The 24,785-nt window shown below is 41.9% G+C and overlaps 1 protein-coding gene across 1 annotated transcript in view; it reads left to right on the top strand.

Moving 5' to 3' along the window:
- The first annotated feature begins 363 nt into the window (after positions 1–363).
- Positions 364–24,785, top strand: part of L3MBTL3 (L3MBTL histone methyl-lysine binding protein 3) — an 82,796-nt gene continuing 58,374 nt past the window's right edge. Inside the window, exons 1-3 of the mRNA XM_080615766.1 lie at positions 364–437; positions 10,749–10,860; positions 22,786–22,897. Of these exons, the coding sequence (XP_080471892.1) occupies positions 415–437; positions 10,749–10,860; positions 22,786–22,897 (247 nt within the window). The 5' untranslated portion in view covers positions 364–414. The remainder of the gene's footprint in view (positions 438–10,748; positions 10,861–22,785; positions 22,898–24,785) is intronic.

The raw sequence follows: 24,785 nt of genomic DNA, 5'->3' as shown, positions 1-24,785 counted from the left end.
TTTGAAGGCGCCCAAAATAGCGCGCGGCTGCTGCACAAGTCTCCTTATTATTCCTCCGGCGTCGGCAGTAAATCAGCGAAGATGATGCACCTCCGCCGGAGCCGCTGGCGGCGGCCGGGGTTTTGGGGAGGGCGACGGTTGCCGAAGGTGGCCGGTGGTCAGTGGCGGCTGCCGGAGCTGGGGCGCAGTGGCAGCGCGGACGAGGGAGGAAGAGCCGCCGCGGCGACGGCCGTTTCCCCTTTCCCCAGCCCCGGCTCGGCGGGCGCATGCTCACTGGTGCCCGCAGCCCTGGACCATATTTGTCAGAACTACTCGAGAGACGGAGAAAAGAGAGAGAATTTGGGGGGGTAAGGAGCGGCGGGTTCCGAGCTAATCCGTCAGCCGGGCAGGGAGCGGCAGCGGCGAAGGCTGGCGATGGGGTTTGATTTTCCCCCTCGGTGAGGATGAAAGTTGGGAGAGAGCGCGAGAGATAAAGGGAGAGGCGCACCTCCTCTCCCTCCCTTACGAAACGTATCTGGGGAAGGGGAGGGGGCTTCTCCCCCACCACCTCGGGCAGGGAGGATGGAAGTTAATGCTGGGGAAAGTGGGCAAGTGACTCGCAAGTGGCTGGGGAGCGGCTGGGGCACCGGGGATCGCACTAAATCATAAGTGTGCGAGTGTGAAAGAGGAACAAAAGAAAGAGAGAGGTGCCTGGTATTTCTTTTTCTCTTCCCAAACACACGAAGGGAGTACATGGGTAGATGTATGCGCTGTGTATTTATATACGCACACGGGCACGCACGCACGTATGTGTATGTACATATATATCTATCTACGGGGGAGGGAGCTGTGGAAATGTGTTGGGGGGGCCTTTTTGGGGAGTGGGGGGGAGTGGGTTCCGAAGTGAGGGGGAAGGGAAGGGGAGAGACATTTTGCAGACTTGCCCCACCAATGAGCTTGTCAGTTGGCTCCATTTAATGACACTTACGGGGCACTGCCGCGCTGTTGGGAACAATGTGATGCGGGTGCAGCGGCGGGGTGGCGGGGGGGGACGCGGACACGGGTGTGCGTGTGAGCGCCGGGCGGGGAGCGAAGGAGGGGGGGGATGGAAAGAAGGAAGGAGGGAGGGGGCTGGCTGCCACCCGAGCCCCCCCTCTCCAGCCCCGGCTCTTTGTTCGCACAGACTGAAGGACGTGGAGAAGTGCGGGCTGCGAGGGGGCAATGCGCGGCGGAGAGGGGTGTGAAGCAGCCCCGGGTTGTTTTTCGGTCGGAAGCGGCGGGAGGTGGCGGCTGCCGGGATATACCGGTTGAATGTGCCGTGGGTTTCCCGTGTGCGAAGGCCTCTTCAGCGCGCAGCGGAGTTTGTGTTTTCCGTCGCTCCTGCACTTTGTGTGATTGTGTGCGAGAGATATTTAAAATATAATCATCTCCCAATTTCCGCCATTTTGGGGAAAGTTTGCACACACATACACATACAAAAAAAAAAAAAAAAAGCTGCTAGCAATTTTTTTTTTTTTAAGAGGCGAAAAAAAAAGTCTTTAGCTCGAGTGCTCAGTTCCTGCCTCTGTGCGGTGCGTGCGCGGCGCTCGCTGCGCTGCGGCAGACACGCGAGGCGGCGGCGAACGGCCCCTGCCCGCTCCGGGCTGCGGGCGGCGGCGGGGCCGGCGCTTGTCACCGCCGGCGGCTCCGCGGGCCGGCCTGGGGGGCTCCCGGGGGCTGCCCCGGGGTGCCGGCGGTGTATGTGAGTGCACATACACGTGAGTGCGCATTTTGCTGGGGGGGTGTGAGGAGGGCTGGGGGCAGGGAATAGGACGGTGCTTTCCTGTGAAGTTGCGCGCTCTCGGCTGGAGTGCGGCCGGGCTGGGGGAGCTGCCCCCGCGCACAAGCCTGTCTCTCCCTCCCCGTCCTCGCAGCCGGTGCACATAACAACAGGATATGGGCACACTTGTTCTCGCTAACGTGTGTGAGGTGGTGTTTTGTTGGCGGGGGGAAGGCGGAAAGCGATTTTTGGAGGGATGGGGGGTGGAGGCGGACGACGGGAAGGCGCTCCGGCGGAGCCGGGGTTCGGGAGAGGCCGCCGAGGCGGCAGCGCCCGGGGCGGGGGGCGCCGCGCCGGGGCCGCAGTGGAGCCCGCTCCCCACCGCCATGGCTTTTCCCCCACTCCCCGTCGGAGCGGGCGCACACGAGAGCGTGAGAGAAAAAGTTGCAGCGCGGGGCCCGGCGCTGGCGGCTGCGGGGCCGGGGGGGGGCGAGCCCTCGGGGGGCGGCGTGTGCCCGCCCCGCCCGCGGGAAGGGCCGACCTCACCGCCGAGGGATGCGCGGGGATCGGCTCCGATCGTCCGGGGAGCAAACCCCCGCAGTTTCCTAGGAAAAAAGAGAGAGCTCGCCCCCCTCCTCCTCCTCCTCCTCCGCGCTGGGGGAGGGGAGGAGGGAGGAGAAGGTAACATTTTTTCAATTTTCAAATATATTTTTTTTCCTTTCCACTAGGAAAGAGCCTCCTTTTCCCGGATCCCGTTCTCGGGGGGGCGGAAGGAGGCGGGGGGGGGTGGTGGTGGTGTAGGAGTTAAAAAAGCCAAGGACCCGGTAAACAAGCAGAGTCCCTCTCTCGTTGTGCAACTTCCTCAGGAACATTTAACACCCAGTTCCTCTCCAACCCCCTTGCACGGCGCTCGCCCCCTCTCCGGGCAGGGGCACTCCCCCTCCGCTGCCTTTAATTGCCCCCGGAGGGGGTGTGTGGGGGAAGGCAGATTTAGGAGAGAAACGGAACAACTTGAGAACCGCTTTCCCCGAGCGCTTCCCGCAGGATGCGGCCGGGCGGGCGCTTTTGTCTCGGGAGGTTCTGTCCGAGCCTGGGGAAGACGCGGACCTGAGCCCGGGTTTTCTCCAGAAAGTTTCAAGTGCAGCAAAAACACGCCGCAAAACTGGCCAAGGAGGGACCTCTGGTGGTAGGCCGCGGGCTGCCGGCGCCGGAGAGCGGCGGCCGCGCCCGCCGGGCCTCGCCGCCGCGTTCCGGCTGCCGCGCCGCTCCGCTGCGCCGGGAGGGAGGGAGGGAAGGCGGGAGGGAGGGAGGCAGGGCCGGCTCCGGGTCGGCTGCTACCGGCTCCCAGCCCGCCGGCTGCCAGCCGCCTCGCCGCGGGTGGGCCCGGCCCAAGGCCTGCGTGGGGAGCGGCGCGGGGTGCGCCCCGTGGCCGTGTCGCTTGTCCCAGTGGAGAGCGCGGTGCGAGCGGCAGCGGGTAGCGCGGCTGGGGAGTGAGGCCCCTGGAGATGCGGCAGCCTCCGCGGGTGGTGAGGGTCACAGCCTTTTCAGTGGTGTTTAATTACCTGTGCTTAATTAATAGCATGGGTGTGTGCGTAAGCTTTACAGTGAAGGGTACCACGAGTTCCATTTTCACTTTTGTTCTATTTTCCTTGTTAATTTCCCTCGTATAGTTGAGTGGCGTTGGACTGACCATTTTTGCTGTTTGTTTCTACTCATGAATGGATGCTTAGTCGTGGGTGCTAAAGATCAGGTGGTGAGCATAAATAAAACTCGGGATACAAAAACTTCAGCGTGTGCTGTTTTCGGAAATAGTCTGCGTTCAGGATCGTGACACAGTTTTCTCAATGCAAATTTAAAAGCTGTTCAGGAAACTGGTGCGTTTTACCAAGGAAGTTATAAGGTTCACAGAAGTTTATGTGATGAATATCTGTCAGAGAGAAACTCCCTGAAACCGGCAGCTAAACGCAGTAAAGCACTCTGCTTAAATTGGGTGGCGCGGATATTCTTTCTTTCCTGGTGTGACTTCAGCAGCTTTGACTGTGATCCAGTTGGTCTTCTCCTAAACTGGTGCTCTAGTGAAGGTGCCCAAACCAATCATCTTGGATGGCTTTTGTTGACAGTTGGGCAATTGCAGTGAACTCTGGTTTTGTGTGGTGGTGTGGTGTATGTTTCACCTTCAGTTTAATGAGTTTTTCTACTGTTGCTTTTAAAAGTTCTAGCAACTTAAGAAAATGATTATGTGATGAGTCCTTTTCCTCTGGCTTGTTCAGTTTTATTTGGCATCTCCTATTCTGTGAGGAGAGGCTGTTGACTTTTTGCGGGCTATTCCATTTACTCTCTGGGTTTTTAAATACTGCTGGTAAGTAGGATGATGGATTGTGAATGGTGGGTGTGAGGACCCACTGATTACCTGGCATGGGGCTTCCTGAGAAGTTTGATAGTGTGTGTGCATAGTTGTAGCTTATTAGTGCTGTAGTAGTAGGACTGCTCATCGCAATGGGAGAATCGAGCTCTTTATGAGGAAGAAGGGAAGGTCTATAAATGCAGTAACCTGTTGAGTGTATTTAGGAGCTAGAAAAAGGTGAATTAATTGTTAAAGGACAGTTGAGCTCATGGAAGCTGCTGAGAACTGGCAGAAGAGGAAGACCAGGGCATGAGTCAGACAAAAGGAGCCTTCAGACATATAATGAATTAATTTTGTGTAAAAAATAACAATATGAAATAGGTCAGGTGATAGATATTCAGTGAGAAGATTTGGTGCATCACAGTTCTTCTCAAGGAGGTGTCTGCACAGGAAAGGGGGCACAGATACACAAAGGCAGAAATTTTCTGTAACTTTCTGTGCCTGGTTCAAGGAGTTAAGAGAAACCAAGACTTTTCAGGGTTGTGCTCAAGTAGTGCTATCTGAGTAGGTTAAACCTTCACCCAGACCTGCACAGACAGTAACAGAAATAAAGGAGTCATGAAAGCATTGCAGAGGAAATATAATTTTTGGCGTGAAGTGCAGGTTCTTTACGAGCAAGATGAAAGTTGTTAGTGGTTTGTTTCATTAGATGATGGGATAGCTTTGATATTGGGTAACTGTTGTTACTGCAGAGTTCTGTGTATATTTGAAAATGAGGTGGTAGATGAAGCTGCATGTAACTATGTTACCTAGTTTCTTTCTAGCGATGCTACAGCAATACCTGTGTTAGCTTGCTGCCAAAGGTAAGACTCAGATGAGAACAGCATGAATCTTCTTTAGCACTAGTGCAGACTCAGGCTTTGCAGCATTTTGAATGCATCTGTGTCCAGATTTGTCCTGTGAGGAAAAAGGTTTTAAGCTAAAGTATTGGGAAGCAGGAACAAACAGACACAATACCCTGGAGAATGTAGCAGGCAGAAGAGTAGCAACGTACCAACATAAGTTGGGGCTGTTCAGCTTGGAGAAGAGAAGGCTGCGTGGAGACCTCATAGCAGCCTTCCAGTATCTGAAAGGGGCCTACAAGGATGCTGAGGATGGACTGTAGTGACAGGACAAGGAGTAATGGGTTAAAACTTAAACAGGGGAAGTTTAGATTGGATATAAGGAAGAAATTCTTTACTGTTAGGGTGGTGAGGCATTGGAATGGGTTGCCCAGGGAGGTAGTGAATGCTCCATCCTTGGCGGTGTTCAAGGCCAGGTTGGATGAGGCCTTGGGTGACATGGTTTAGTGTGAGGTGTCCCTGCCCATGGCAGGGATGTTGGAGCTAGATGATCTTAAGGTCCTTTCCAACCCTAACTATTCTATGATTCTATATAAAGAAGAGGAAATAATGCTGAAGGGACATCATCAACTGGAAATCTGTAACAGGTTTTAAGAATGGCAAGATTTTTAAACTGTTGTCCCTTTGTGAGTATGTATAGAAGCTATGTACCTTTAAATTAACTTACTGGTAATAAACTTCATAAGCAACCGGCAAATAGTAAAATTTACTCAAACAGCTCTTCAACGTACAGAACAGAAACATGGCAGAACTTGTAAAGTAGTTCATAAACAACAAAAAAATGAGACTTCGAAGGAAATGTGTCATCTGCAGATATTTTTTTAATAGAACATAAAAATAGTTGAATCATTGAACAGGTATAAAGCAAAGCATGTATTAAAATGTGGTGAATAGCCTCGAAGCGTTTTACTATTTCCTGCATTGTTCCTGTTGTGGTTGTTTTTCTTTCAGTGAAGAATAAGGTGCAAAAAGATGAAGGGTGATAAAAAAGCAAGTGTTGGGTGCACCCAGGCCAAAGAGGGGATTGTGAAGAGAAAAGCAGAGCTCTCCCCTCTGGGTTTACAGTGAGTTGGCTTTGGTTTTGCTGTCATCATGAAGCTAGCTTAATACAACGCTTCTCTGAAGTAGAGGTAGCTTAAGATGTGAGGGGTATTTCTGCTTTGTGTGGCTTTGGCAGTGTAACAAGTAAGCCCTGGTAAGTATTCACATTCTTACATGTCAAGTAAAGCTGAAGCTGAGCATCCACTTGTCCCTTGGTGTCTAGAAGTGAGTAAGTATACTTGCAGATCTGGTACACCAAGTTGTCCCCTTGTGATCTGTTTTGTTTTCCTGATTTATTGTTTAGGGAAAGTGTGGCTTTTCAGCCCATGGGTGCTACGCCAAGCAGCCTCCTCCTTGGAGGTGCCCAAAATAATCCATCTATGATGTTAGGGTAAAAAACTCACCTGTTGCCTTTGTTTCTGAACATCCGTCAGTGGTGGTGTCACCCAGCCTTGTGAAGAAGAGGGACCATGTCTCGGCTCCATAAGGACCTCTGTTTGTTCCTTGGACCTCACCCTTGGTGCCACTGACCAAGACCTTCTCTGGCTCCACATGCGGTTTTGCCTGTTCTCACAAGAGCTGTTGGCTGGGGAAAGGACCAGCATGGGGGAAATCTGCTAGGCTGCCCTGTCATGGTGACTGCAGAAATCCTCAAAAGTAAAAATAAAAGTACACAGGGATGCATGAAAAGAAAAGACACACCAGTCTGGCAGTGCTGACTGGTGGCTTTGCTGCTGAAATATCCTCTCTCTGCTGCCCAGTGACCTGGTATTGTTGGCCCTGCTGATTAGAAATCATACAGACATTTCACAGGTAGCATCTTAGATTTTCAAAATTTGGCTAGGTGTCAGGTAGTTTTTAAAACACTGACTGAAAAAGAAGTATCCTGTTACTTTTTTATGTATTCAGTACGTAACCCTATAATTATTTCAAAAACTACTTGTAAGCTTAATTGGCATATTCTCTCCTATTTCTTTGCTTTACATCTTTGGAGAGTCTTTCACCAGATGAAAGTATCTAATTTTTAGTGCTTTTATTATGTCCTTTGTGAGGGACTCATTTACTGTTGAACCAGTTGGTAAAAATAGAGTTATTTCTAAGAGATGTGTCTAATTTTGTTTTGCATGTTTGCTTATTTTAATTTATTTATTACATATGTCTAAACCAAATTTGATGTTGAAATATTAACATGCAGCAAACTCCTCTATAAATGTTATAGCTTATGGCTGTGAAGACTTAGATACAGCTACATCCCTAATAGATTTTGGAGATGCTTTTGGAAGATGACTGTTCCAAGTTCTTACTTTTATGTCCTTTCCTTCACATTAGATGGCATTCAGTGATAGGCATAGGAATGGTACTGTAGTTGCCTTGTTAACCTAGTATTATTATTTATCTAGTTATTTGAGTATTTTTAATCATATGAGTATTTTCCAGAAGTGTAGCAACAGAAATGATAGCAAATGAAATCATTATGGAAAGAGTTACACTGGTTCGAAGAACTACATCAGAGCTTTAAAAAAAAAAAAAAAAGAGTAGATAAGACATTCTGTAGTTTTCTTTGTTCTGAGATTTAGATGTATATATTGTGATGATTTCATCCTATTTTAGTACCTTATTGCTGTAACAATTTAATTGGTCTCTATCTCATTCCACATTATCATTAGCAGAGGGAAATAGTCCTTTCTTTTATCTGTTCAAACTCAACAAAGCTGGAAACAGATATTTTGTTGAATGTTACTCCTTTTGGTAAATTAATTTCTATCTGCTTTGCCCTGTGACCTTTTCATCTCCACCAAGAACACTTCTGAAGGCTGCAGTGTGTGAAAGTACAGATTGTGTCTTTGATGTTGAGTTAATTTAAAAGGAAAACACCAATGAGTACCTTATCAAACACTGGAATAGATTATTATTGCTGATTGTTACCTGAGGAGCCTTTGTTAGGTGTAAGTAAGTTAAAATCCGTGTATTTTCTTGAGAGAAGTATGCCCTGAACTTTTTCCATTTTTCACAGTTCGCATCCTGCCTAAGTACGCGGGGCTCTAAATTTTCTTTTTCCCCATGTCATTTTTTGCAAGCATTTCTGTTGCAAATTGTGTCTATGACAAGATTGGCACTATTGAGGGACACCAGCATTTGATGGAGTGCCTGTCTGCTGCTCCTTGCTCCATGGGACAGCAGCCACTGCTGGGAAGTGTTTTCCCAGAGCCTCCCTGGTCTCTTCCTATCTTCTGTCCTCCCTTCTGCAGAAACCATTGGAACGTGTTTTCTCTAATGAATAAACCACAGGAGGATTGAGTGAAGTGTCTTCTAAATAGGGTGGTAATTTAAGATTACCTAGAAACTTTAGTTAATACAGAACGCAGCTTTGTGTCTGCTTAGCCAGGGTAATCATGGGGAGATTGTTACCCGTGATAAGCACTAGTTTACTGATGTGCTTAAACCAGCATGTCCTCAAAATTTCACAGGTTTCTGGATAGATGCAATTTTCAGCTACTCCTTAGCAGCTTGGGTCTTGCATTCTTGAGAGAAGGCCTGAGCCTCTGCCATTGTGCTGCAGTTCAGTTTGGTGGAAGCCTGCTTGAGCTGGTCTGCTGCTGTGTGGAAGCCTGGATGCTTGGTGGGCTTGACCTGTGCAGTGTATTTCTAATCTCTTGGATTAGTGATTGCCCAAGTTGTATTGCAGGAGCTGCCCTGACGTCGGGTGGCAGATCTTGCCTGGGAGTGCTTTTAAAAAATAAGGTCTGTTGGTTTAGGGAATTTCTCAGTTTGCACTGAATTTGTTTAGATTTATTGACATATTTTAAAATAAATTTTTGTACATTGACGGTATGGTTTTCAATATTTTCTCACAGAGGATTACTGAAATTGGAGATGGAGAAGACACAATCATGTGGTTCTAACTTCAGGCTTGTAATGTAAAATACACAAAGTTTTCTCGAAGAGCCTTCTAGGGGCCCTTACTGTTGTATGAAAAGGGGAATGTAGAAGCTTTCACCCTAAGCAGTGGTTACTGGCTGAGGTCCAGCTCCTGTTACATGGTTGATATTGTGTAGCAGTTCTAGTGTAACCAAAGTATTCCGGGAATAAGGTGGTGGTCAGGGTTTTAAAGAATTCTGCTGGGAATGAGGAGGAAACCAAGGAGAAAGACAAGGGAGTCTACATTGTAGACCCAAAACTAGAGCAGTATCTGTTTGTTGTGGTGGTGTTACAGTGATTGGTACAATTTTTCTGATTAAAATAATGTAAATTGGATTATTTTTTCATGCAACAGTGTTAACTAGCTAAGCATTTTTCCCCTCAGACTTTCAGTGGAAGGCTTCTAGATGACCTGAGTTTACTTCTGCTTAGTTTGCATCTTTTTCTGTTATCTGTGAGTGAACAAATGCCACTAAGTCTTTTTTTTTTTTTTTTTTTTTTTTTTTTTTTTTGTGGGAATTCCAGATTTCCAGAGCGTATTAATAGATATTTACAGATTTTGGAACTGGAACCTAAGTTAGAAATTAGATTTTAGAAAACAAGGTCAAGCACTAAGGAAGCTCTCTACCTATTTGAATTTCAAATACTGATACTTGCAGCAAAAGTTTGCAGTCTAAGACGGAGTATGAGGCTTAGAAAGCATTTGTGAAAAGGTTCAGAAAGTGTAAATTTACAGAGGGGTGAGTTTTTGCTAACAGTTCACAACCCAAAGATGGAGCTAATTTTCTGCAAATTATTTCAGCTGCTAGGTGTAGCACAGAAGTTCTTCAGGAGGAAAATGAATGAGTCAGATTTCACATTGAACAGACAGTAAATTAGGTGCTAGGTCACGGATTCAAAGATTGTTGGGTTTGTAGGAAGTGGAAAGGAAGAAATTGATGGTAGTCAAAACTGGCTGCTAGAAACATTTACAATTCAGTGCAGCTGATGCTGTCAAGCGGTGGGCCAGTGCCAGGGGTCAGTGGCAAGTGTTACATACTTCTGTTTTTGCAAATTATTTGGGTTAAACTCTGCCCACAGAAAAGGATGTTCAAATCCAGATTTCTGAAGATAAATATTCTCTCCTTTCACTGGTCTGAAACAGAGGGATCTAGTAAAATAAAGTCTTGCAAAGCAGTAGTTTTCTCAGGTGTATATGTGTCTCTCCATGTAAATAAATCTTTCAAATGCAAATCAAGATTTAGTGAAACTGTATGTATGAGGGATGTTTGAGTCTCCTGAGTCAGATGGTGAAAATGAAAGACCGTTTCAAATTAATTTTGAAATTTCAGATTGAACTTGGGTGAAGCATTTGCAGCAGCATGTTATCAAAAAATAAGGGAATACAGGTCTATTAATCAGCGCTTAATGTATTTATTTTAGGCATGCACTCAGGTCTTGCTTTCCCCAGAACAAATGGTTTTTTTAGGTTTACTTGAGGTATGTTTTGCCATTGTTAATTTATCTGCAGTTTGAAAGTTCTCATTTCTTTTCAGTATAGCCTCATTAATAGCCTCCCAATGTCTTAAACGGGTATTATTTTCTAAGGTTTTCAAAGATTTCTCCTTTTATTACATTAATGTGTATTATCAGCACTGTCATCAGTTGTTCACATTGCCAGTATGCTGACAGAAACATTTGATACTAGACTATGAAGTGCATTTGAAGAAATGTCTGGTGATACAAACATTAAGCCACTTACAGCATTTTCAGATAAAAATCTTTATTTTTTCGTTTTCCTTTTTTTTTTTTTTTTTTTTTTTAGTACATGCATCATGAACGAATCTGCCTCTAGTGGAAATGGTCAAGAGTTTGATGTATTTAGTGCTATGGACTGGAAGGATGGCATAGGTACTTTGCCAGGAAGTGACCTAAAGGTAAGATACATAATTTTTTTAGTAAGTGAAATAAAAATGTTAAATGCTGAAAGAATGCATTTCACAAGCTGGTGTGTAGGTACCTGGTGTTATGAATAAAACATGAAACTGCAGCTCGAGTTAAGAGCCTATAGCCTGTTAGCTTTTAGCTCTGGAGTTTCTTGATTCAGTTTCTGGTGCTGGCACAGACAGCCGTCATCCCTGTAGGAAGGCATAAATTAGCACTGCCTCACTATATAGACAGAAGTAATCAAGTGCACAAAATCCAAAAGAAATCTCAAAAGTGTGAAAATTCAGTCCACTTGGAGCATTGTATTATCATATCGCTAAGAATCTTCATACTGTTATTGACTCTCAACATCTCATATTCTTAGTTCTTTTTATTTCTAAAAATAGGGTTTTTTTCCTGTGCTTTTGTCATGTAGGTGCCTAGAAAAATGAATAAAGTGAATGCTTCTGATTTTTATATAGTTTAGAAATTTGAATTACATTAGAATAGTACTGTCAATTACATTTTTCTCTCTGGTTTTATTTTTTGAAGAAAATTATAACAACTTTGTTTTCAAAATATTTTCTATTTATTTGATACCTTTTACTGTGTCGTCAGATGTCCTCTGATGCATTAGCTAAAAATGCAGTTTCGATATTAGAGACTTTCTTGTGCCTATTTCCTGTTGATTTTAGTCAATGTTTTCATATAATTTCATTTAGACTAACATTGATGAGGTTTTATCATAGTTTTTTGTTGGTTTTTTTTAAGTGATCTCACAAGAAACTCTGTGTTTTTTAAAACAACTTTTTATCTCTTGGTGCCTGATACAATTCTGTTGAAGAGTCAGAAAAATTTGAAAATCAGTACATATATCTTGTGAGTGTGTGTTTTTGTTGGGGGTTTGTTGTTGTTGTTGCTGTTTTTTCTCTTATTCACAGAACAATTTTCTTTGGAAAGGACCTCACGACACCATAAGGACCTCAGGGCCTTGTCCAGTACAGATTTGGTTATCTCCAGGGTTGGAAATACCACAGTCTGTCTGGGCAACCTGTTCCAGCATTTGACCACCCTCATAGTGATTTTTTTTTTTTTTTTTTTGATACTTTATTTGAATTCCCCTTTTGCAGCTTGTGTCTGTTGCCTGTTGTCCTTTTCCTGTGCCCATCTGAGAAAAACCTGGCTCCATCCCTTCTGTATCCTCCCGTTGACTACTGGAAGACAGCAGTAAAATCTCTCCTGTTCTTAGGACCAAGCAAACAAGCTCACTTAGCTTCTTCTTGCATGTTACCTTTTGTAGCTCCCACTTGTTTTGGTGGAATCTGCTGGACTTGCTCCAGTATGTCAGTGTCTCTCATGTACTGGACCCAGTGATATGGTCCCATCAATGTTAAACAGAGGGGAATAATCAGTTCCCTTGACCTGCTGGCTGCCCTCTTGCTAAAGTAGCCTTGGATGCTTGTGGCCACCTTTGCTGCCAGGACACATTGCTGACTCATGTTCAACTCTTAGGTTGTCTTCTGCAAAGCTGTTTTCAAATAGTTGCCCTGCAGGGTATACTAGTGCACTGTGCTAGAGCTGTGCTACCCCATGTGCAGGGCCTTGTGTGTGCGTTTGCAGACCTTCATGAGATCTTGTAGTGCATTTCTTCAGCGTGTCGAGGGCTTTCTGAGTCACAAGCCTGCCCTTCAGCCACTCCCTCCAATTTGGTGATTTGTTTTGCTGCCTGTACACATAGAGAGGCCTTTATTGTTGCCCTTGCCAGTTTCTTCTCCAGCTGAGCTTTGGGTTTCCTAATATCATCATTGTACATTGCAGCAATATCACTATATACCTTCTCTGCATAACATTTCTCATTTCACTAGCTGCTTGCTTCCTTTTCCATTTGAACTAAGTCAGGAGTCCCTAGTTAATTCTTGTTGGCCTTCATCTACATTGGCTTAACTTTTCTTAACTTCGCTTAACTTTTTGCACATTGGCATGTATCATTCTGCTGGTTTGAACTCCCTGGAGAGATATCCAGATTTCCTGGGCCTTTTTACCCTTTAAAGCAGTCTTCAGCATGATCCTGCCAAGCAGATCTCTGAACAAGCCAAGATCTGCCTCTCCTGAAGTCCAGTGCTGTTTCAGTATTCATTTTGTTCACTTCTGTCAGGATTTCAGACTTCACCATCTCCTAGTCCCTGCTGCCAAGGCTATTATCAGCCTCCACATCCCTGACCAGTTCTGGGCTTTTTACTCTTTTCTTTTTTGAAAGTCCAGCCTTTTAAAATTCTTTTCTGTTTTAATAAGCAACATTGTGTGAAGGGCAAACATAATATTGAAATGTTCAAGGAATACAAAGGGGAACAATATGGGAGATATAACAATCTCATATAAATCACTGGGGCCTGCTTTATTCAGCTCTGGTTACTCTGTGTCAAAAGAAACAAAACCAAAGCAAAGTTTAGGTCATTAGTTAGGTTTGGAATGGGAAAGCTTCCATACAAAGTGAGGGAAGAGACAAGGAGGTGTAGCTGAGGGTAACGTCAAGAAATCGTGTAAGAAGGTTCTTACTAATGTCTTGGTGAAGGAAAAGCATGAGCTTCGTTTTAAGATTGCTCTTCTGTTGTTTGTTTGTTTGGATTTTTTTATTTGTTTTGTTGGGGTTTTTTGGGGGGTTGGGGAGGTGTTTGTGGTGTTTTTCAGTTTTTCATTTTTATTTGGAAATAAAGCATATTTTTGGACAGAGATTGTTTCATCCAGCCATTAGGGAAGACACAGTCAGAGATGCAATGGTAATGTACCCAGAATGATGAAAGATACAGAGAATTGGCCAGACAGCTCATTCTGGTCTTCTAAAGCAAAGGGTTATTGGATGAATTTGAAATTGAGTCATTCCAACTCTGACTGAAAGAAAAATATTTTCTAACAATGCAGAATTAGCCTGAAGAGATCACTGGACCGGGGAGCACCAAGGATCAGTGAAAGACTAGGCATTTATATAGATAGCAAAATAATTTGAGCTGTTAGAATAGTAAGGATTTTTAAGCTTTTGAGATAATTGTAACAATTCATTTTTCAGGGCTGCTTCGGAATACCAATGGTTGAAAGGGTGACTAATCTCTTGAAGCTGTAAATGTGATCGTGGAAGATACGTTGTGCTCTTTGTGGAATTCTCAGAATAGAGTTAGTGTGGATGATTTACCTGAACTGACCTGATAACAAGAGTATTTTAATACTGTGTCCTGAACCTAAAGCAAATGGCCTTACATAACAGTTAGTTCTTGTAAGCTTGCATGTGCCTTTCAAAAATTATAATAGACTTATTCCAGTAAAGATATTAAACTGTTGCCATGTATTTGCATTGAAATGCAATTGAAAAATCTGGTGAAAACATTACTAGCAAGATGCACAAATCCAAAGATTGCAGCTTGGTAATAGATTAGAGTGTTTGTGGTTTTTATAATAATAAGCAATAGCTGAACTATTCATTGCAGACAATATATTGCTTACGTTCTCACATTTAGTCCCTTTTCTTCATAGAATGTTGGGGAAAACTGTCTTTTAAACTGCATTTTGTGAGCATGCTTTAAGTTAAACATACACCAAAATGGTGAAATGCTACTTTTTAATATTGACATTTTGGGATTTACCTACTTGAACTTTTTATCTTTAGTCATGTAAGTCATAGGCATTTGGTTGTCTTTACTGCTTGCATGATGAAGCTTCATGCTTCTTTTTACATACGCACTTTTAAAGAAATCTCCTTCTTGTGTGCTGTATCAATATCCAGCCTTGTCAGGTTACCAGGTAGCAACCTTTATCTAAGCAGCCATTCTTTTTAAGAACCACTTCATTTTTTTTTTAATATAATTTCGTCTATGAATAAAAAAATATTTTAAATAGCGTAAAATGCTTGAAACTTAAATAACTTTTCTCAGTATTTTCTTATTGCTTAAATTTAGCTTTTCTTATGATACAGAAGAACAACTAAATCAGAAATGGGAAAATGCATTACTTCTTTTTGTTACCAAGTTCAATGGGCAGTTTCATGCCTACCAGACATTTCTGCACCAGAGGGGCTCTCACTTCCCGGTCTCATCAAAGCAAGGGAATCAAGTCAGATACCAAACCTCCATTCTCATCCATGCTATGTTCTCTTGTGCCTACATCTGTTTCCACATTGGTAAAATGCTGGAAATGTTCTTTTCCTATTAATTTAGGCAGTGTTAATGGTTAGATTTTTGTCATCTGTTGTTGGAGAAGGCTGTAGAAATACATCCTTGCACAGATTTTGTTGAAACTCTTTAGCACAAATAGTCATAAAATAGTTAATACTTTTTGAATGCTGCTTTGAGCATGCTGTATGACAGGTTGTGGAAAACACTGAATTTCCAATTACAAGGGGGATAGGAAGAATAAAAAATTGTACAGGATGATGCACCAGAGACTGAGAACAAAAACTTTGGCATTGTATATTAGTTCTTTGAAGATGTTTAAATAAACCAGAAAACTTCAATTCCAGTAGAGTTTAAAATAGTTTACAAATTACAGAATGCCTTCATGTGGCAGGCTAAGTAATGTATGCTCATCTGAAAAACATCAGTGCTTACCGGTTACTCTGCATGGTGTGAATGTAAATGTGAAATACACTTCTCTCTTCCTTTTTTTTTTTTTTTTTTTTTTAATCTCTGTGCTGAGTGCACACAGTAACACCATCACTTTAAGATTTAAATGTACTCATTAAATTGGAAAAGCTGTAATAATTTACAGTCACTTCCTACTGCAGTGACAGAAGTTTATGAAATACTTCGTAATGAGTTTTCTAGTGCTTGTGTTTAGAAAGTGAGCTATTATATACTGCATGGGCAGAATTTTGGTCATTATTTCCAGATTGCAAATTGTGCTTGAAGGGAAAGAAAAAAAAAATAAAAAGATGATGAAGATATTAAATAAATAAATAAGGTTGGGCAGCTAATACCACAGGAAACTATGATAGTGGACCATGAATGGTGGAATAATGATCACTGATGTTTGATATTTCCAGCTGCATTGTAAAGAAGGTAATGGTGATTCAGAGTGTTTCTGGATGCATACGTGCAACGACTCAAGGCCATAAGATACATTCTTCCACCTGCCCATTCTGAAATTGTGTTCAAGCTTGCTGGAGATAATTAACATTTTGAAAACATTTTTTTTTCTCACAGGATTATATGTCAGAAATACCAGTAGTGTCTCAAGCAATAACTAAGCACAGTGCTTTTTTAGTGCAAAGGTATTTCATTGCCATAGGTTTCTGGTTAAAACTTTGTATTGTCATAAAATGATTTTGCCTTATTTTAAAAAAGAAAAGGAAGGAAATTTCACTATTAAAATTGTTAAAACTCCAAAGCCAAGAATTGCTGGAATTAGATTTACCTTTGGATCTTTAGTTGGGCTTCTTCATGTGTAGTCATGGTAGAGTCTTCAGTTAAGGGATCACTTTCTATTTTACTTCAAAATGTACTGTGTCATTTGCTGTGGATGCTTTTAGACATGTAAATAACTGGGCAGAGGATTTCAGGAAGGAAAAGGAATAATTTTATGATTAATGCAGGTAAATCCCATACAGGAAAGCTTAGTGCTGCACTTGCTTCTACCATAGCTTTCTTGTGTGGGCTGAACAACTTTCTGAAATCAAAACTTTGGCAAGTAGCCATTCATTTTTTATTTGTAACTTGCTTGGGTTCCCCATGAGGTATTAGTGTTTGGTATTTAGAAATATTCTGGCCAGATTAACTCGGAGAGGGTTGCTTTGTAGGTCAATTTCTGGATCAGTGTCATCTTGGCAGGCCTTGACTTCTGGCTCTGTCACTGATGTATGTGTCACCTTAAGAAAGTCTGTTTCGCTGCAATTTCCCAGTCAAGTGGAGATAATAAGGCAGACTGAGTTTGCAATGGAGAGAGATCATTGTGAAGCTCTCTGGTACCAAGATAATTCTGGAGCATTCAGGGTGGAGGGCGGGCATCAGAGGAGCCTGAGGAGTGTCTAAGAATAAAGTAGACAAGTACTACTGCAAAGATGACTGAGGTATTGGCGATTTGCTAGGGAAACATCAGTGTCTCTTGCTAACGGTGTATTTTTTCTGATGGTACCTATGCTTTCAGGTCAAAAGTGATGAGACAATGTTTGTTCAGGTTTTTTTTTAAGGTTGTAATATGATTATTATCCTTTCCTGCCTATGCCTGCACAGATAGGAAAAAATCATTTCTTTTGGATGCAGATTGTTCTCTCTACTCCGTTTACTTCAGGATTAGCCTATTGCAGTCTAACTGAAGCATCTTAAAACTAATCTAAGATTGTTGCTTTCAGCATCAACCCAGTGAGAGGAGGTCTGGCCCTGCCGCTTGGTCATGGCGTGGATTTTAATCTCTGCCAGTTATGATTTAGGGAGCTCTAAACAGCCTGGGATCCTACTTAAAGTTGTTTGTCTTTAGCCATACTTACAGAGCAGGAGTGTGCTGCAGTATCCCTTCTCATCATTAGCGAAGAGGAATAGTCAGGTGCAGGGACACATCCTCCTAACCTTCTTTATACCTGAAAAAGTCAAAATTTTGTGACCAGGCAGGCATGAGGGGTCACATGCTTACTGCATGCTTTGAAATAAGCTGGGAGCGGAGTACTGAGAAGGATGAAGAGCTAGGAAAAGATACTTTTATTTTGTAAGTGGCTGAGAACAGATTCTGTTTCAGGAATTACTTTGCACTGCATTGTAACAGTAATTGCTAGAGTGCCTAAAGCTTTTTTAGATACATGCTCTTTGTTATTTCGGTGTTTTGTTTTTTTTTTTTTTTTTTTTTAAAAGGAAATAAATAGTCATTCTACTTTCAAACCATGTAGAGTAAGTAAGGCTAGCCTTACTCCTTGAAGAAAGAGCATAGAAATACCCAACAGCTGCCTCATTTTCTCAATGCTATCCAGCCCCTGCCTGGGGCAGGGGTTCTCTGGTAAAAATAGTATGTGATCATGCAAGTAAAGACTTTATCACACATACACAGAAGACGAGAATGGTTGAATGGACAAGTTCTAGCATTTACTAAGTTATTCAACTTAAGTAATATTTCAAAAAAATTGTTTGGCTTATAGCAGGATGTGGTTGGACAATACAATGTCTATAGGAGATTCCTTTGCTTTAAACAGAGGACGAGCTTTAAGGTGCCAGAAAGGCTCTGATTTATCTGAGCAGTCCTACTGAAATCACTGTACAGTGATTAAAATCAAGAATGATTGTAACTGCTTGCTAACCAGAGATCTGAGTGTAGTTCTTTGGCTTGTATCACTGTGGAGTTCTTGTTGGTCCTCTTGACAGACTGCTATATAACTCTGCTACTTTAAGTGTAGTTACTTCATGGGCATAAAAGTGTTTACTCAATTTACTTTCGTTTTGGGTAATACAGATTTTGCAGGGCCCTTCTGAGCTAGTCCACACTCACACTGTTGAGGGGGTCAAGATCAGTTTTGTTCTTAAGGTTACTGTCAGAATGCAGCTTCATTGCAATGCATGCTTTGTCGTTAACTTGCCCAGTAGATGGTACTGTTGGCTGTTTTATCTAATTTGTTTTAAAGCAATGCATTAAGATGTGTTGGTTTTTCTCTTCCTTTTTGTCCTTTGCACTTTGATTGTTCTTTTTTCTTCCTTTTCCTTACTGCTTGTTCTCCCAAAATGCATTTTTATCTTGTATGAAACAATAGCAGCCTTTATTCTGATTTGATCTCTGTGGGTACTGATGAGGCCTTATATACTGTTAACAGCAAACAGAGATATGCAGCAGCGGGGACTCAATTAGAAACTAGATTGTATGTATTTCTTCCCAACAGGTTTGCATTTCTAGAATTAATCTGCAATATGATAGACATTTCACATTATTTGCAAATTTATTTTTATCCCATGTAGTGACAAATGCACAGAGTATTTTTGTGAAATGTGGAGAAAGAGAACTGAAAGCCCTTTTAACATATAATTCCCCCTACATAAAATATGGAGTGCCTTCCAGCCTGCATCGTAAGGCAAAGAATTTCCATTAGAAATTGACAGGTTCTAAAGCCACAGGAGAAGGGACAGCAGAAGTCCACAAGAAGAGCAGAAGGAGCTTGTGCTTAGCCTAATAAAATTAAATTTCAGGGTAATAATTCCTCGCTTCAAATATGTACCCATAATAAGTGCTGGGATGCTAGAGCTATGTAAAAAGTTAGAAGAAGGTTTTCTGAGAAAGGAATTCAGGAACGGACACTCAGTAGAGGCACCGGTAACAGAAAATTGGCTGTTCCTCCATTGCAGCTGAACATTTATGAAATACTTTGTGTGATACTATTGCCTGCAGTAAACAACGGCTTCATCTCAGTGACTTACAGTATTTGTTCCTATCCTGTGCAAATTTTAATTGTTTTTTTGAATGTGTATTCATAGTAATTTTGATCCCTGTAGAACTTAACATGTGGATAGACAGAAATTGTTCAGAAAGTATTTATAATGTTTGATTATTATTTATTTAAGCTTTCCCTCAGTGTGTCCTATATTTGTTCTATGAATATTAAAATGTTCCTGGGGATGAAATTAACTGTCATATAAGCTGAAATCCTCGTATATCAGGGCATCATTTCCTCAGAATGTGAAAATGTATCTCAGCTCTTGAGTGGAAAGACTCTCTAATGATGTTTAGGTGGAAGCTACTGTTTAATTCCCTTTTGATCCTTGTGGAAACTTTTGAACAAGGCAGCTAAGTAAGTTTGTGTTGTATACTTAACTCACTAACAGTTGGATTCATCCTGCCAGCTCAGTTTATGATATATTTGTGTTAAAAGACCATTGGCTTAATTGGGTGGCATAGAAAGTTATCTTCTTAAGAGGTTACTTAAAATTTGCAAACAGGTATTTGATAAAAGTCAAATTCATACCCAACAAGCTTTATAATTTTTTGTCTTTTAAACACTGGAGTGACAAAAATCAGGGTTTTTTTGTGAGATTATTTTTAAAGTATTTGATAATGGCCTGAATTTATTTCCATCAAAGGGAATTTTACTGTTTGCCTTTATGAAGACAGGTTTAAAGAAAATCCCTTTATCCAGTGCAAATGTATACATTTACTTAAGAAGTTCTGTGATTTAAACCCAAATTTTTACTTCTCAGAAAGCTATGGATCCATCCTCAGAAGTTAACTCACTGTCACTATTTTCTTTCCTCTGTATCACCTGCTGCAAACTTCCAGACTGTCAAGACACCTAGGGAAATATATGGGAGGACTGCTGTTAGTATATTTTGGCTTGGGTCACCAAAAATAGAAGAAATGTTATGACAGAACCTTCCTTTTTTTTTTTTTTTTTCTTACTTTCTAAGTAGAAGAGGCTTACAAAAGTGCTATTTTTTTTCAAAGAAACATAAACTACCATTACTGTAGCTTCCTTTTGTCACATTTCCAACAGTAGACACTAGCTGGCACATTGCTCTGGCTACAGTGTGATAGCTTTGTGCAGCATGCTGCTCTGTACATCTATTTATCCTGGTTTTAAGCAATTAACCTCTGTCACAAGTTTTTCATTGCTTTTCCTCCCCAGCTAAAACCAGAGTCCCACTCCCCAGGTCTGAGTCATTTTTCTGGTCAGCTACAGAGAGCTCAGCATGCACAGTAATGCTGAAGCTTTAATTAGGGAAGCAATGAATGAAAGCAGACATATCTTCTTAAAGTCTGTGTCCAAACAGGAGCTGGAGGCCTTTGACACTGACAAAGTGGAGGCTGTGGGCAAAAGCAGGAGATACAGAGGTCAGATGAGGCAGCATGCTGCCGCGTGGTTGTGTTCTCCTGCCTGCTAAGGCAGTACTGACTGGTTATTCTCCATCGCTGCACCCATCTTGGTGTGGTAGCCCAGCTGTTGAAGAGCTGCTTCCTTAACAGTTTGGCTCTTGCTGCCATGAACACCCTCCAGTGAAAGGATAGCTGGGAGTAAGCTTCCCTGCAATCATCAGTCTTTCATCATGTTTGATGCCTGTCAGTCAGTCATCTGAAGTGAAAAGGGCCAGTAGGTCACTGCAGTAGCCACGGTGACATCCTTGCATATCACAGGAGGCCACAGTGGAGAAGGAACATATGTATAGTGTCAGGACTGAACATTGATCAGATCATACAGAAATATCATAGGTATTAATTGGACTGCTTAGAAATACCTTTGATGTACACATGTTCTGGCTGATTATGTATGAAGGTGCAGGCAAGTGTTTCCAGAAGCCACTTAGTAATCTCCCTGTGGCCTGTCAGTTGGTAGGCTGCAGCGCCATGTTTTAGTCTGTGCTCACAGCCTGTTTGCTTAGCCAGCTCTTGCAGAGTTAGAACCTTTGGAAACAATGAAGATTTTCCTTCTGGCATCCACTTATTCCAGAGGCAGCAAAGCACCAGTAACAAAAATGAGCGTAAAGAAATAGCAAACATGAACATAACCAAAATAGGAACCATGCTGGGTACGTAAGTCAACTATGTGACACAGAGATCCTCTTCTGAATGGTAACTGCTATTCTTTGGGTGGAACAGCATGATTGTCTGTCCGCAAACTAGAGTATGAGCATATGGTGTTACTGCCTTCTGTTCAAGGCTGAACTCCTGTACTTTCAGTCCAGATGGATGTATCAACAGTTTACTCACGCTTGCATACCTGTTCTGAGCATTGTCATCACAAGTAAAAGTCTTGGCTGCAGAAGTCTTACGACTGTGTGAGGTCCTTCTCTTCTTCCTCTCCCTCCCCTCAGCTTAGGTCACATTCCTTAGGACTCAGCGGTTCTTTGCAAATGCTGAAGTTGGAAGGACTGTATTAGTGAAAGCACACTGTTGTGGTATATATGCATGGGGCTTAGCTTTTCTTTCAGTCGGAATGGCTTATTTTCAGTACTATACCATAACAGGGTCCAATTCATCTTGCAGCCTCTGGAGGCACAGAGAAGGTCAGCATAGTGCCAGGCAATGGTTCCCCTTCTCATTTTCCCCAGGTGAAGTTGTCTGACCAGAGAAGTAGAAATGGGCTTCATGCTATTGCCCCTAAGGAACATTCTCACAGGCGAGTGCTGTGGAGCTTTGAGAAGACTCTCAGGTGTAATTATTCTTGTTGATCTCCATTGGTGACTGCATCACACTTCTAGAGACCTGTCCTCTGTGCAAAGCTCAGAGGAATACCCCTTCAGTGTTCAGAGCAGGCAATCAGTAACAGAATGCTGCCTTGAGTTCAACATGTGTAACCAACTGGGCCCGCAAACAACATAGTGACTGGAAAGTTGATGTTTATTTTCATCTGGTAGTGCTGTAATCATTACAGCATTTGGAATATGGTTTTCTGCTGGCAGCAGAGTGGCTATAACTCCTGGTGCTCCTGTGTAAGCAGCACAGCATGTGGGGTATTGTTGAGCCTTGCTTCTGGCTGACAGTAATACCATGTTCAGCATGTAATTAAACAGCTCATAAACTGCCTTTATTTATGTGCACTTTACAGCAGAGAAGTACTGTCTTTTCAGAGGATGCTGAAATTTCTGTACTCTGTGAAGCATTTGTATTTGACATTCAGTTCCCTTTTCCTCGACAAAAGTACTCAGTGAGTGAAGTGTGTTGTTTTGCTGGCAATGAAAAGCATACAGCTAGGAGATTTTCCCATGAAATTCTGTTATTGATTTTTGGATTATTGTGTGTGCGTGTGGGGGCAATTTATAGCATTATCTATTGCAGATTAATATTTTTAGATAACAAAATGATTTTGCATTTTGCTTGGTAGAAACAAAAAAGGCATGTTTCCAATTCCTTGGGGATAAGCAGATACACATAGAAATCAGGTAATATGGTGAGGACACTGTAAAAATTATCTCAGTGAATAGAAGAAGATGCCAAAAGAGCGTATTAGTAAATTTTTGCTGTTTTCTATGGCATTTGTTTTTTTTTTATAGTTTAGAGTGAATGAATTTGGGGCCCTGGAAGTGATTACAGATGAAACTGAGATGGAAAGTGTTAAAAAGGCAACTGCTACCACTACCTGGATGGTTCCAACTGCTCAAGAAGGTCAGTTAAGAGGTGATAGACATTTTCTGTGGCAGACTGTATTTTAATATATCAGTTTTTCTTGAAAGGTTGTCCTGCAAAAAACCCCCAACAATCAGACAAACCCAACCTTATTTGCTCTAATGCACAGGGTATCTCTGATTTCACTTGTTTCTTGGGGTAGTAATAAGTATGAAAAGAAATACATTTTAAGTTTAAAGGAAATAATTCCACTGTTAAACATCTGAAGTTCAATTCCTGTCATGTTTTTCTCTAACAGTAACTTTTTCTAAGTTTAGAATTGTTTTTTCCCCTCTGTCAGATTTACAAAATAGTCAATTTCTTACTTTAAATCACTGAGAATTTTTCAGAAGTTATTTTTGTTGAACTAGTTCACCAGTCTGCCCACAGACTTTACTATCTGCCTACAGTTCATTTGTGACTGAAATACTGTGCACTGTAAACTTCCTTCGCATGATGCTGGCTGCTGCTCAGCTGTTACCACTGATGTCAATGTATGTTTGCACTCTTGTCTTGCTCCTGCTGACTATGCTTTTTTACAGTATTAAAATTAATGTGTAGTAACCATTTCTGTTTATCTTGAATAATAAAAATTTAATAGTTGTAGTATCTGTCTGCCAGATAAGGTATTTCCTGGATTTAAAATACTGATCTAAGGAAACACCTTTTTTATTCAAAGAAAGCTGGTTTTACATGGTCATAAGTTCTGAAAATCTTGATACTCTGATTCCAGCAATGAAGGATTAGTGTGAAAGAGAATATCACAACTGGTTTTGTGATTACTTACAACTACCTAGTTTATTTCCTTGTTGATACTGTATTTTACCAATTTGCTTTTAAAATACACATTCTGTAAAGTCTTTGAAAAGCAGACTTTAAAATTTTGATTTAATAATTACCAGTATAAACACAATAAGCAAAGTCAGTGATAGTTTTCCTTTGCTACTTTCCCACCATTAAGTCTTGTCTTTTGTGAATAGGCAAAACATTTAGACCAGTAGGAAAGTAGTTTGGACCTCAGCTGTGAGGTCTTCAGCTTCAGACCACAGCTACTCTGTTCTGTAGATCTGTCTCCAAGGTAGTGATAGTTATTCAATATTCAGATCTCTAATGAGAGTAGCAACAGTGTGATAACATAGTGGCAAAACAGGTTCTCTCCTTAGATTGAGAGGTCACAGTTAACTGCAGTAAAGTGCACAACTATTATCACCTCTGGTCTGGGAAACCTGAAAAACCCCAAACAAATAATGCTAATACTGAATTAAAGTATGTTTATGGACACATAAATATGCCATGTAATCATCCTAGATTACCTAGATTACTCACCTTAGACTGTTCTTGATTAATTTAATGCTCTCCAAAAGTAAAAATATTGCTGAATTTTTCCATTGTGAGAGGAAATAGTTGTTTTGAACTGCTAATGATGCTGGAGTGAAAATGAAACAATAAATGATACATTCCTCTGGTGGAGATAGTCTGCACAGATGAGTTCATTTGACTCTGCCTTCAAAAACAGTAGAGTGCTCAAGCAAAAGAATGAGTTTATGACTTGAAATTTGTCTTTTGGGGGGATGCAAAGTCAACGACCTGATATAGAAGCTGGAGAATTTTACAGTGCTTCACACTTGCCTTTGAGTGAAAGAAACTGCATTCTCTCAGTCTACACACCTCTTGTGGAGAAATTTTAGCTTAGGATGAGTAACTTTGTATTTGAAAAAATATTGTTACAAATCAGTGATTTTTTTACTTCTTGTGGGTATCAGGCAGGTTGAGCAGTAGCTACTGCTCTGAGGGACTGTAGATTTAGTCAGTGATTTACTTCCAGAAATAAGTTCACATATTGAAAGATAATTCCCCCCCAAATCTTTTTCCCAAATGACCTTTTATA

This window comes from Psittacula echo (genome assembly GCF_963264785.1).
Source record: "Psittacula echo genome assembly, chromosome: 4".
Classification (NCBI taxonomy): Eukaryota; Metazoa; Chordata; class Aves; order Psittaciformes; family Psittacidae; genus Psittacula; species Psittacula echo.
Note: the sequence above shows the minus strand (reverse complement) of the source record. Positions and strands in the feature narration are given on the sequence as shown.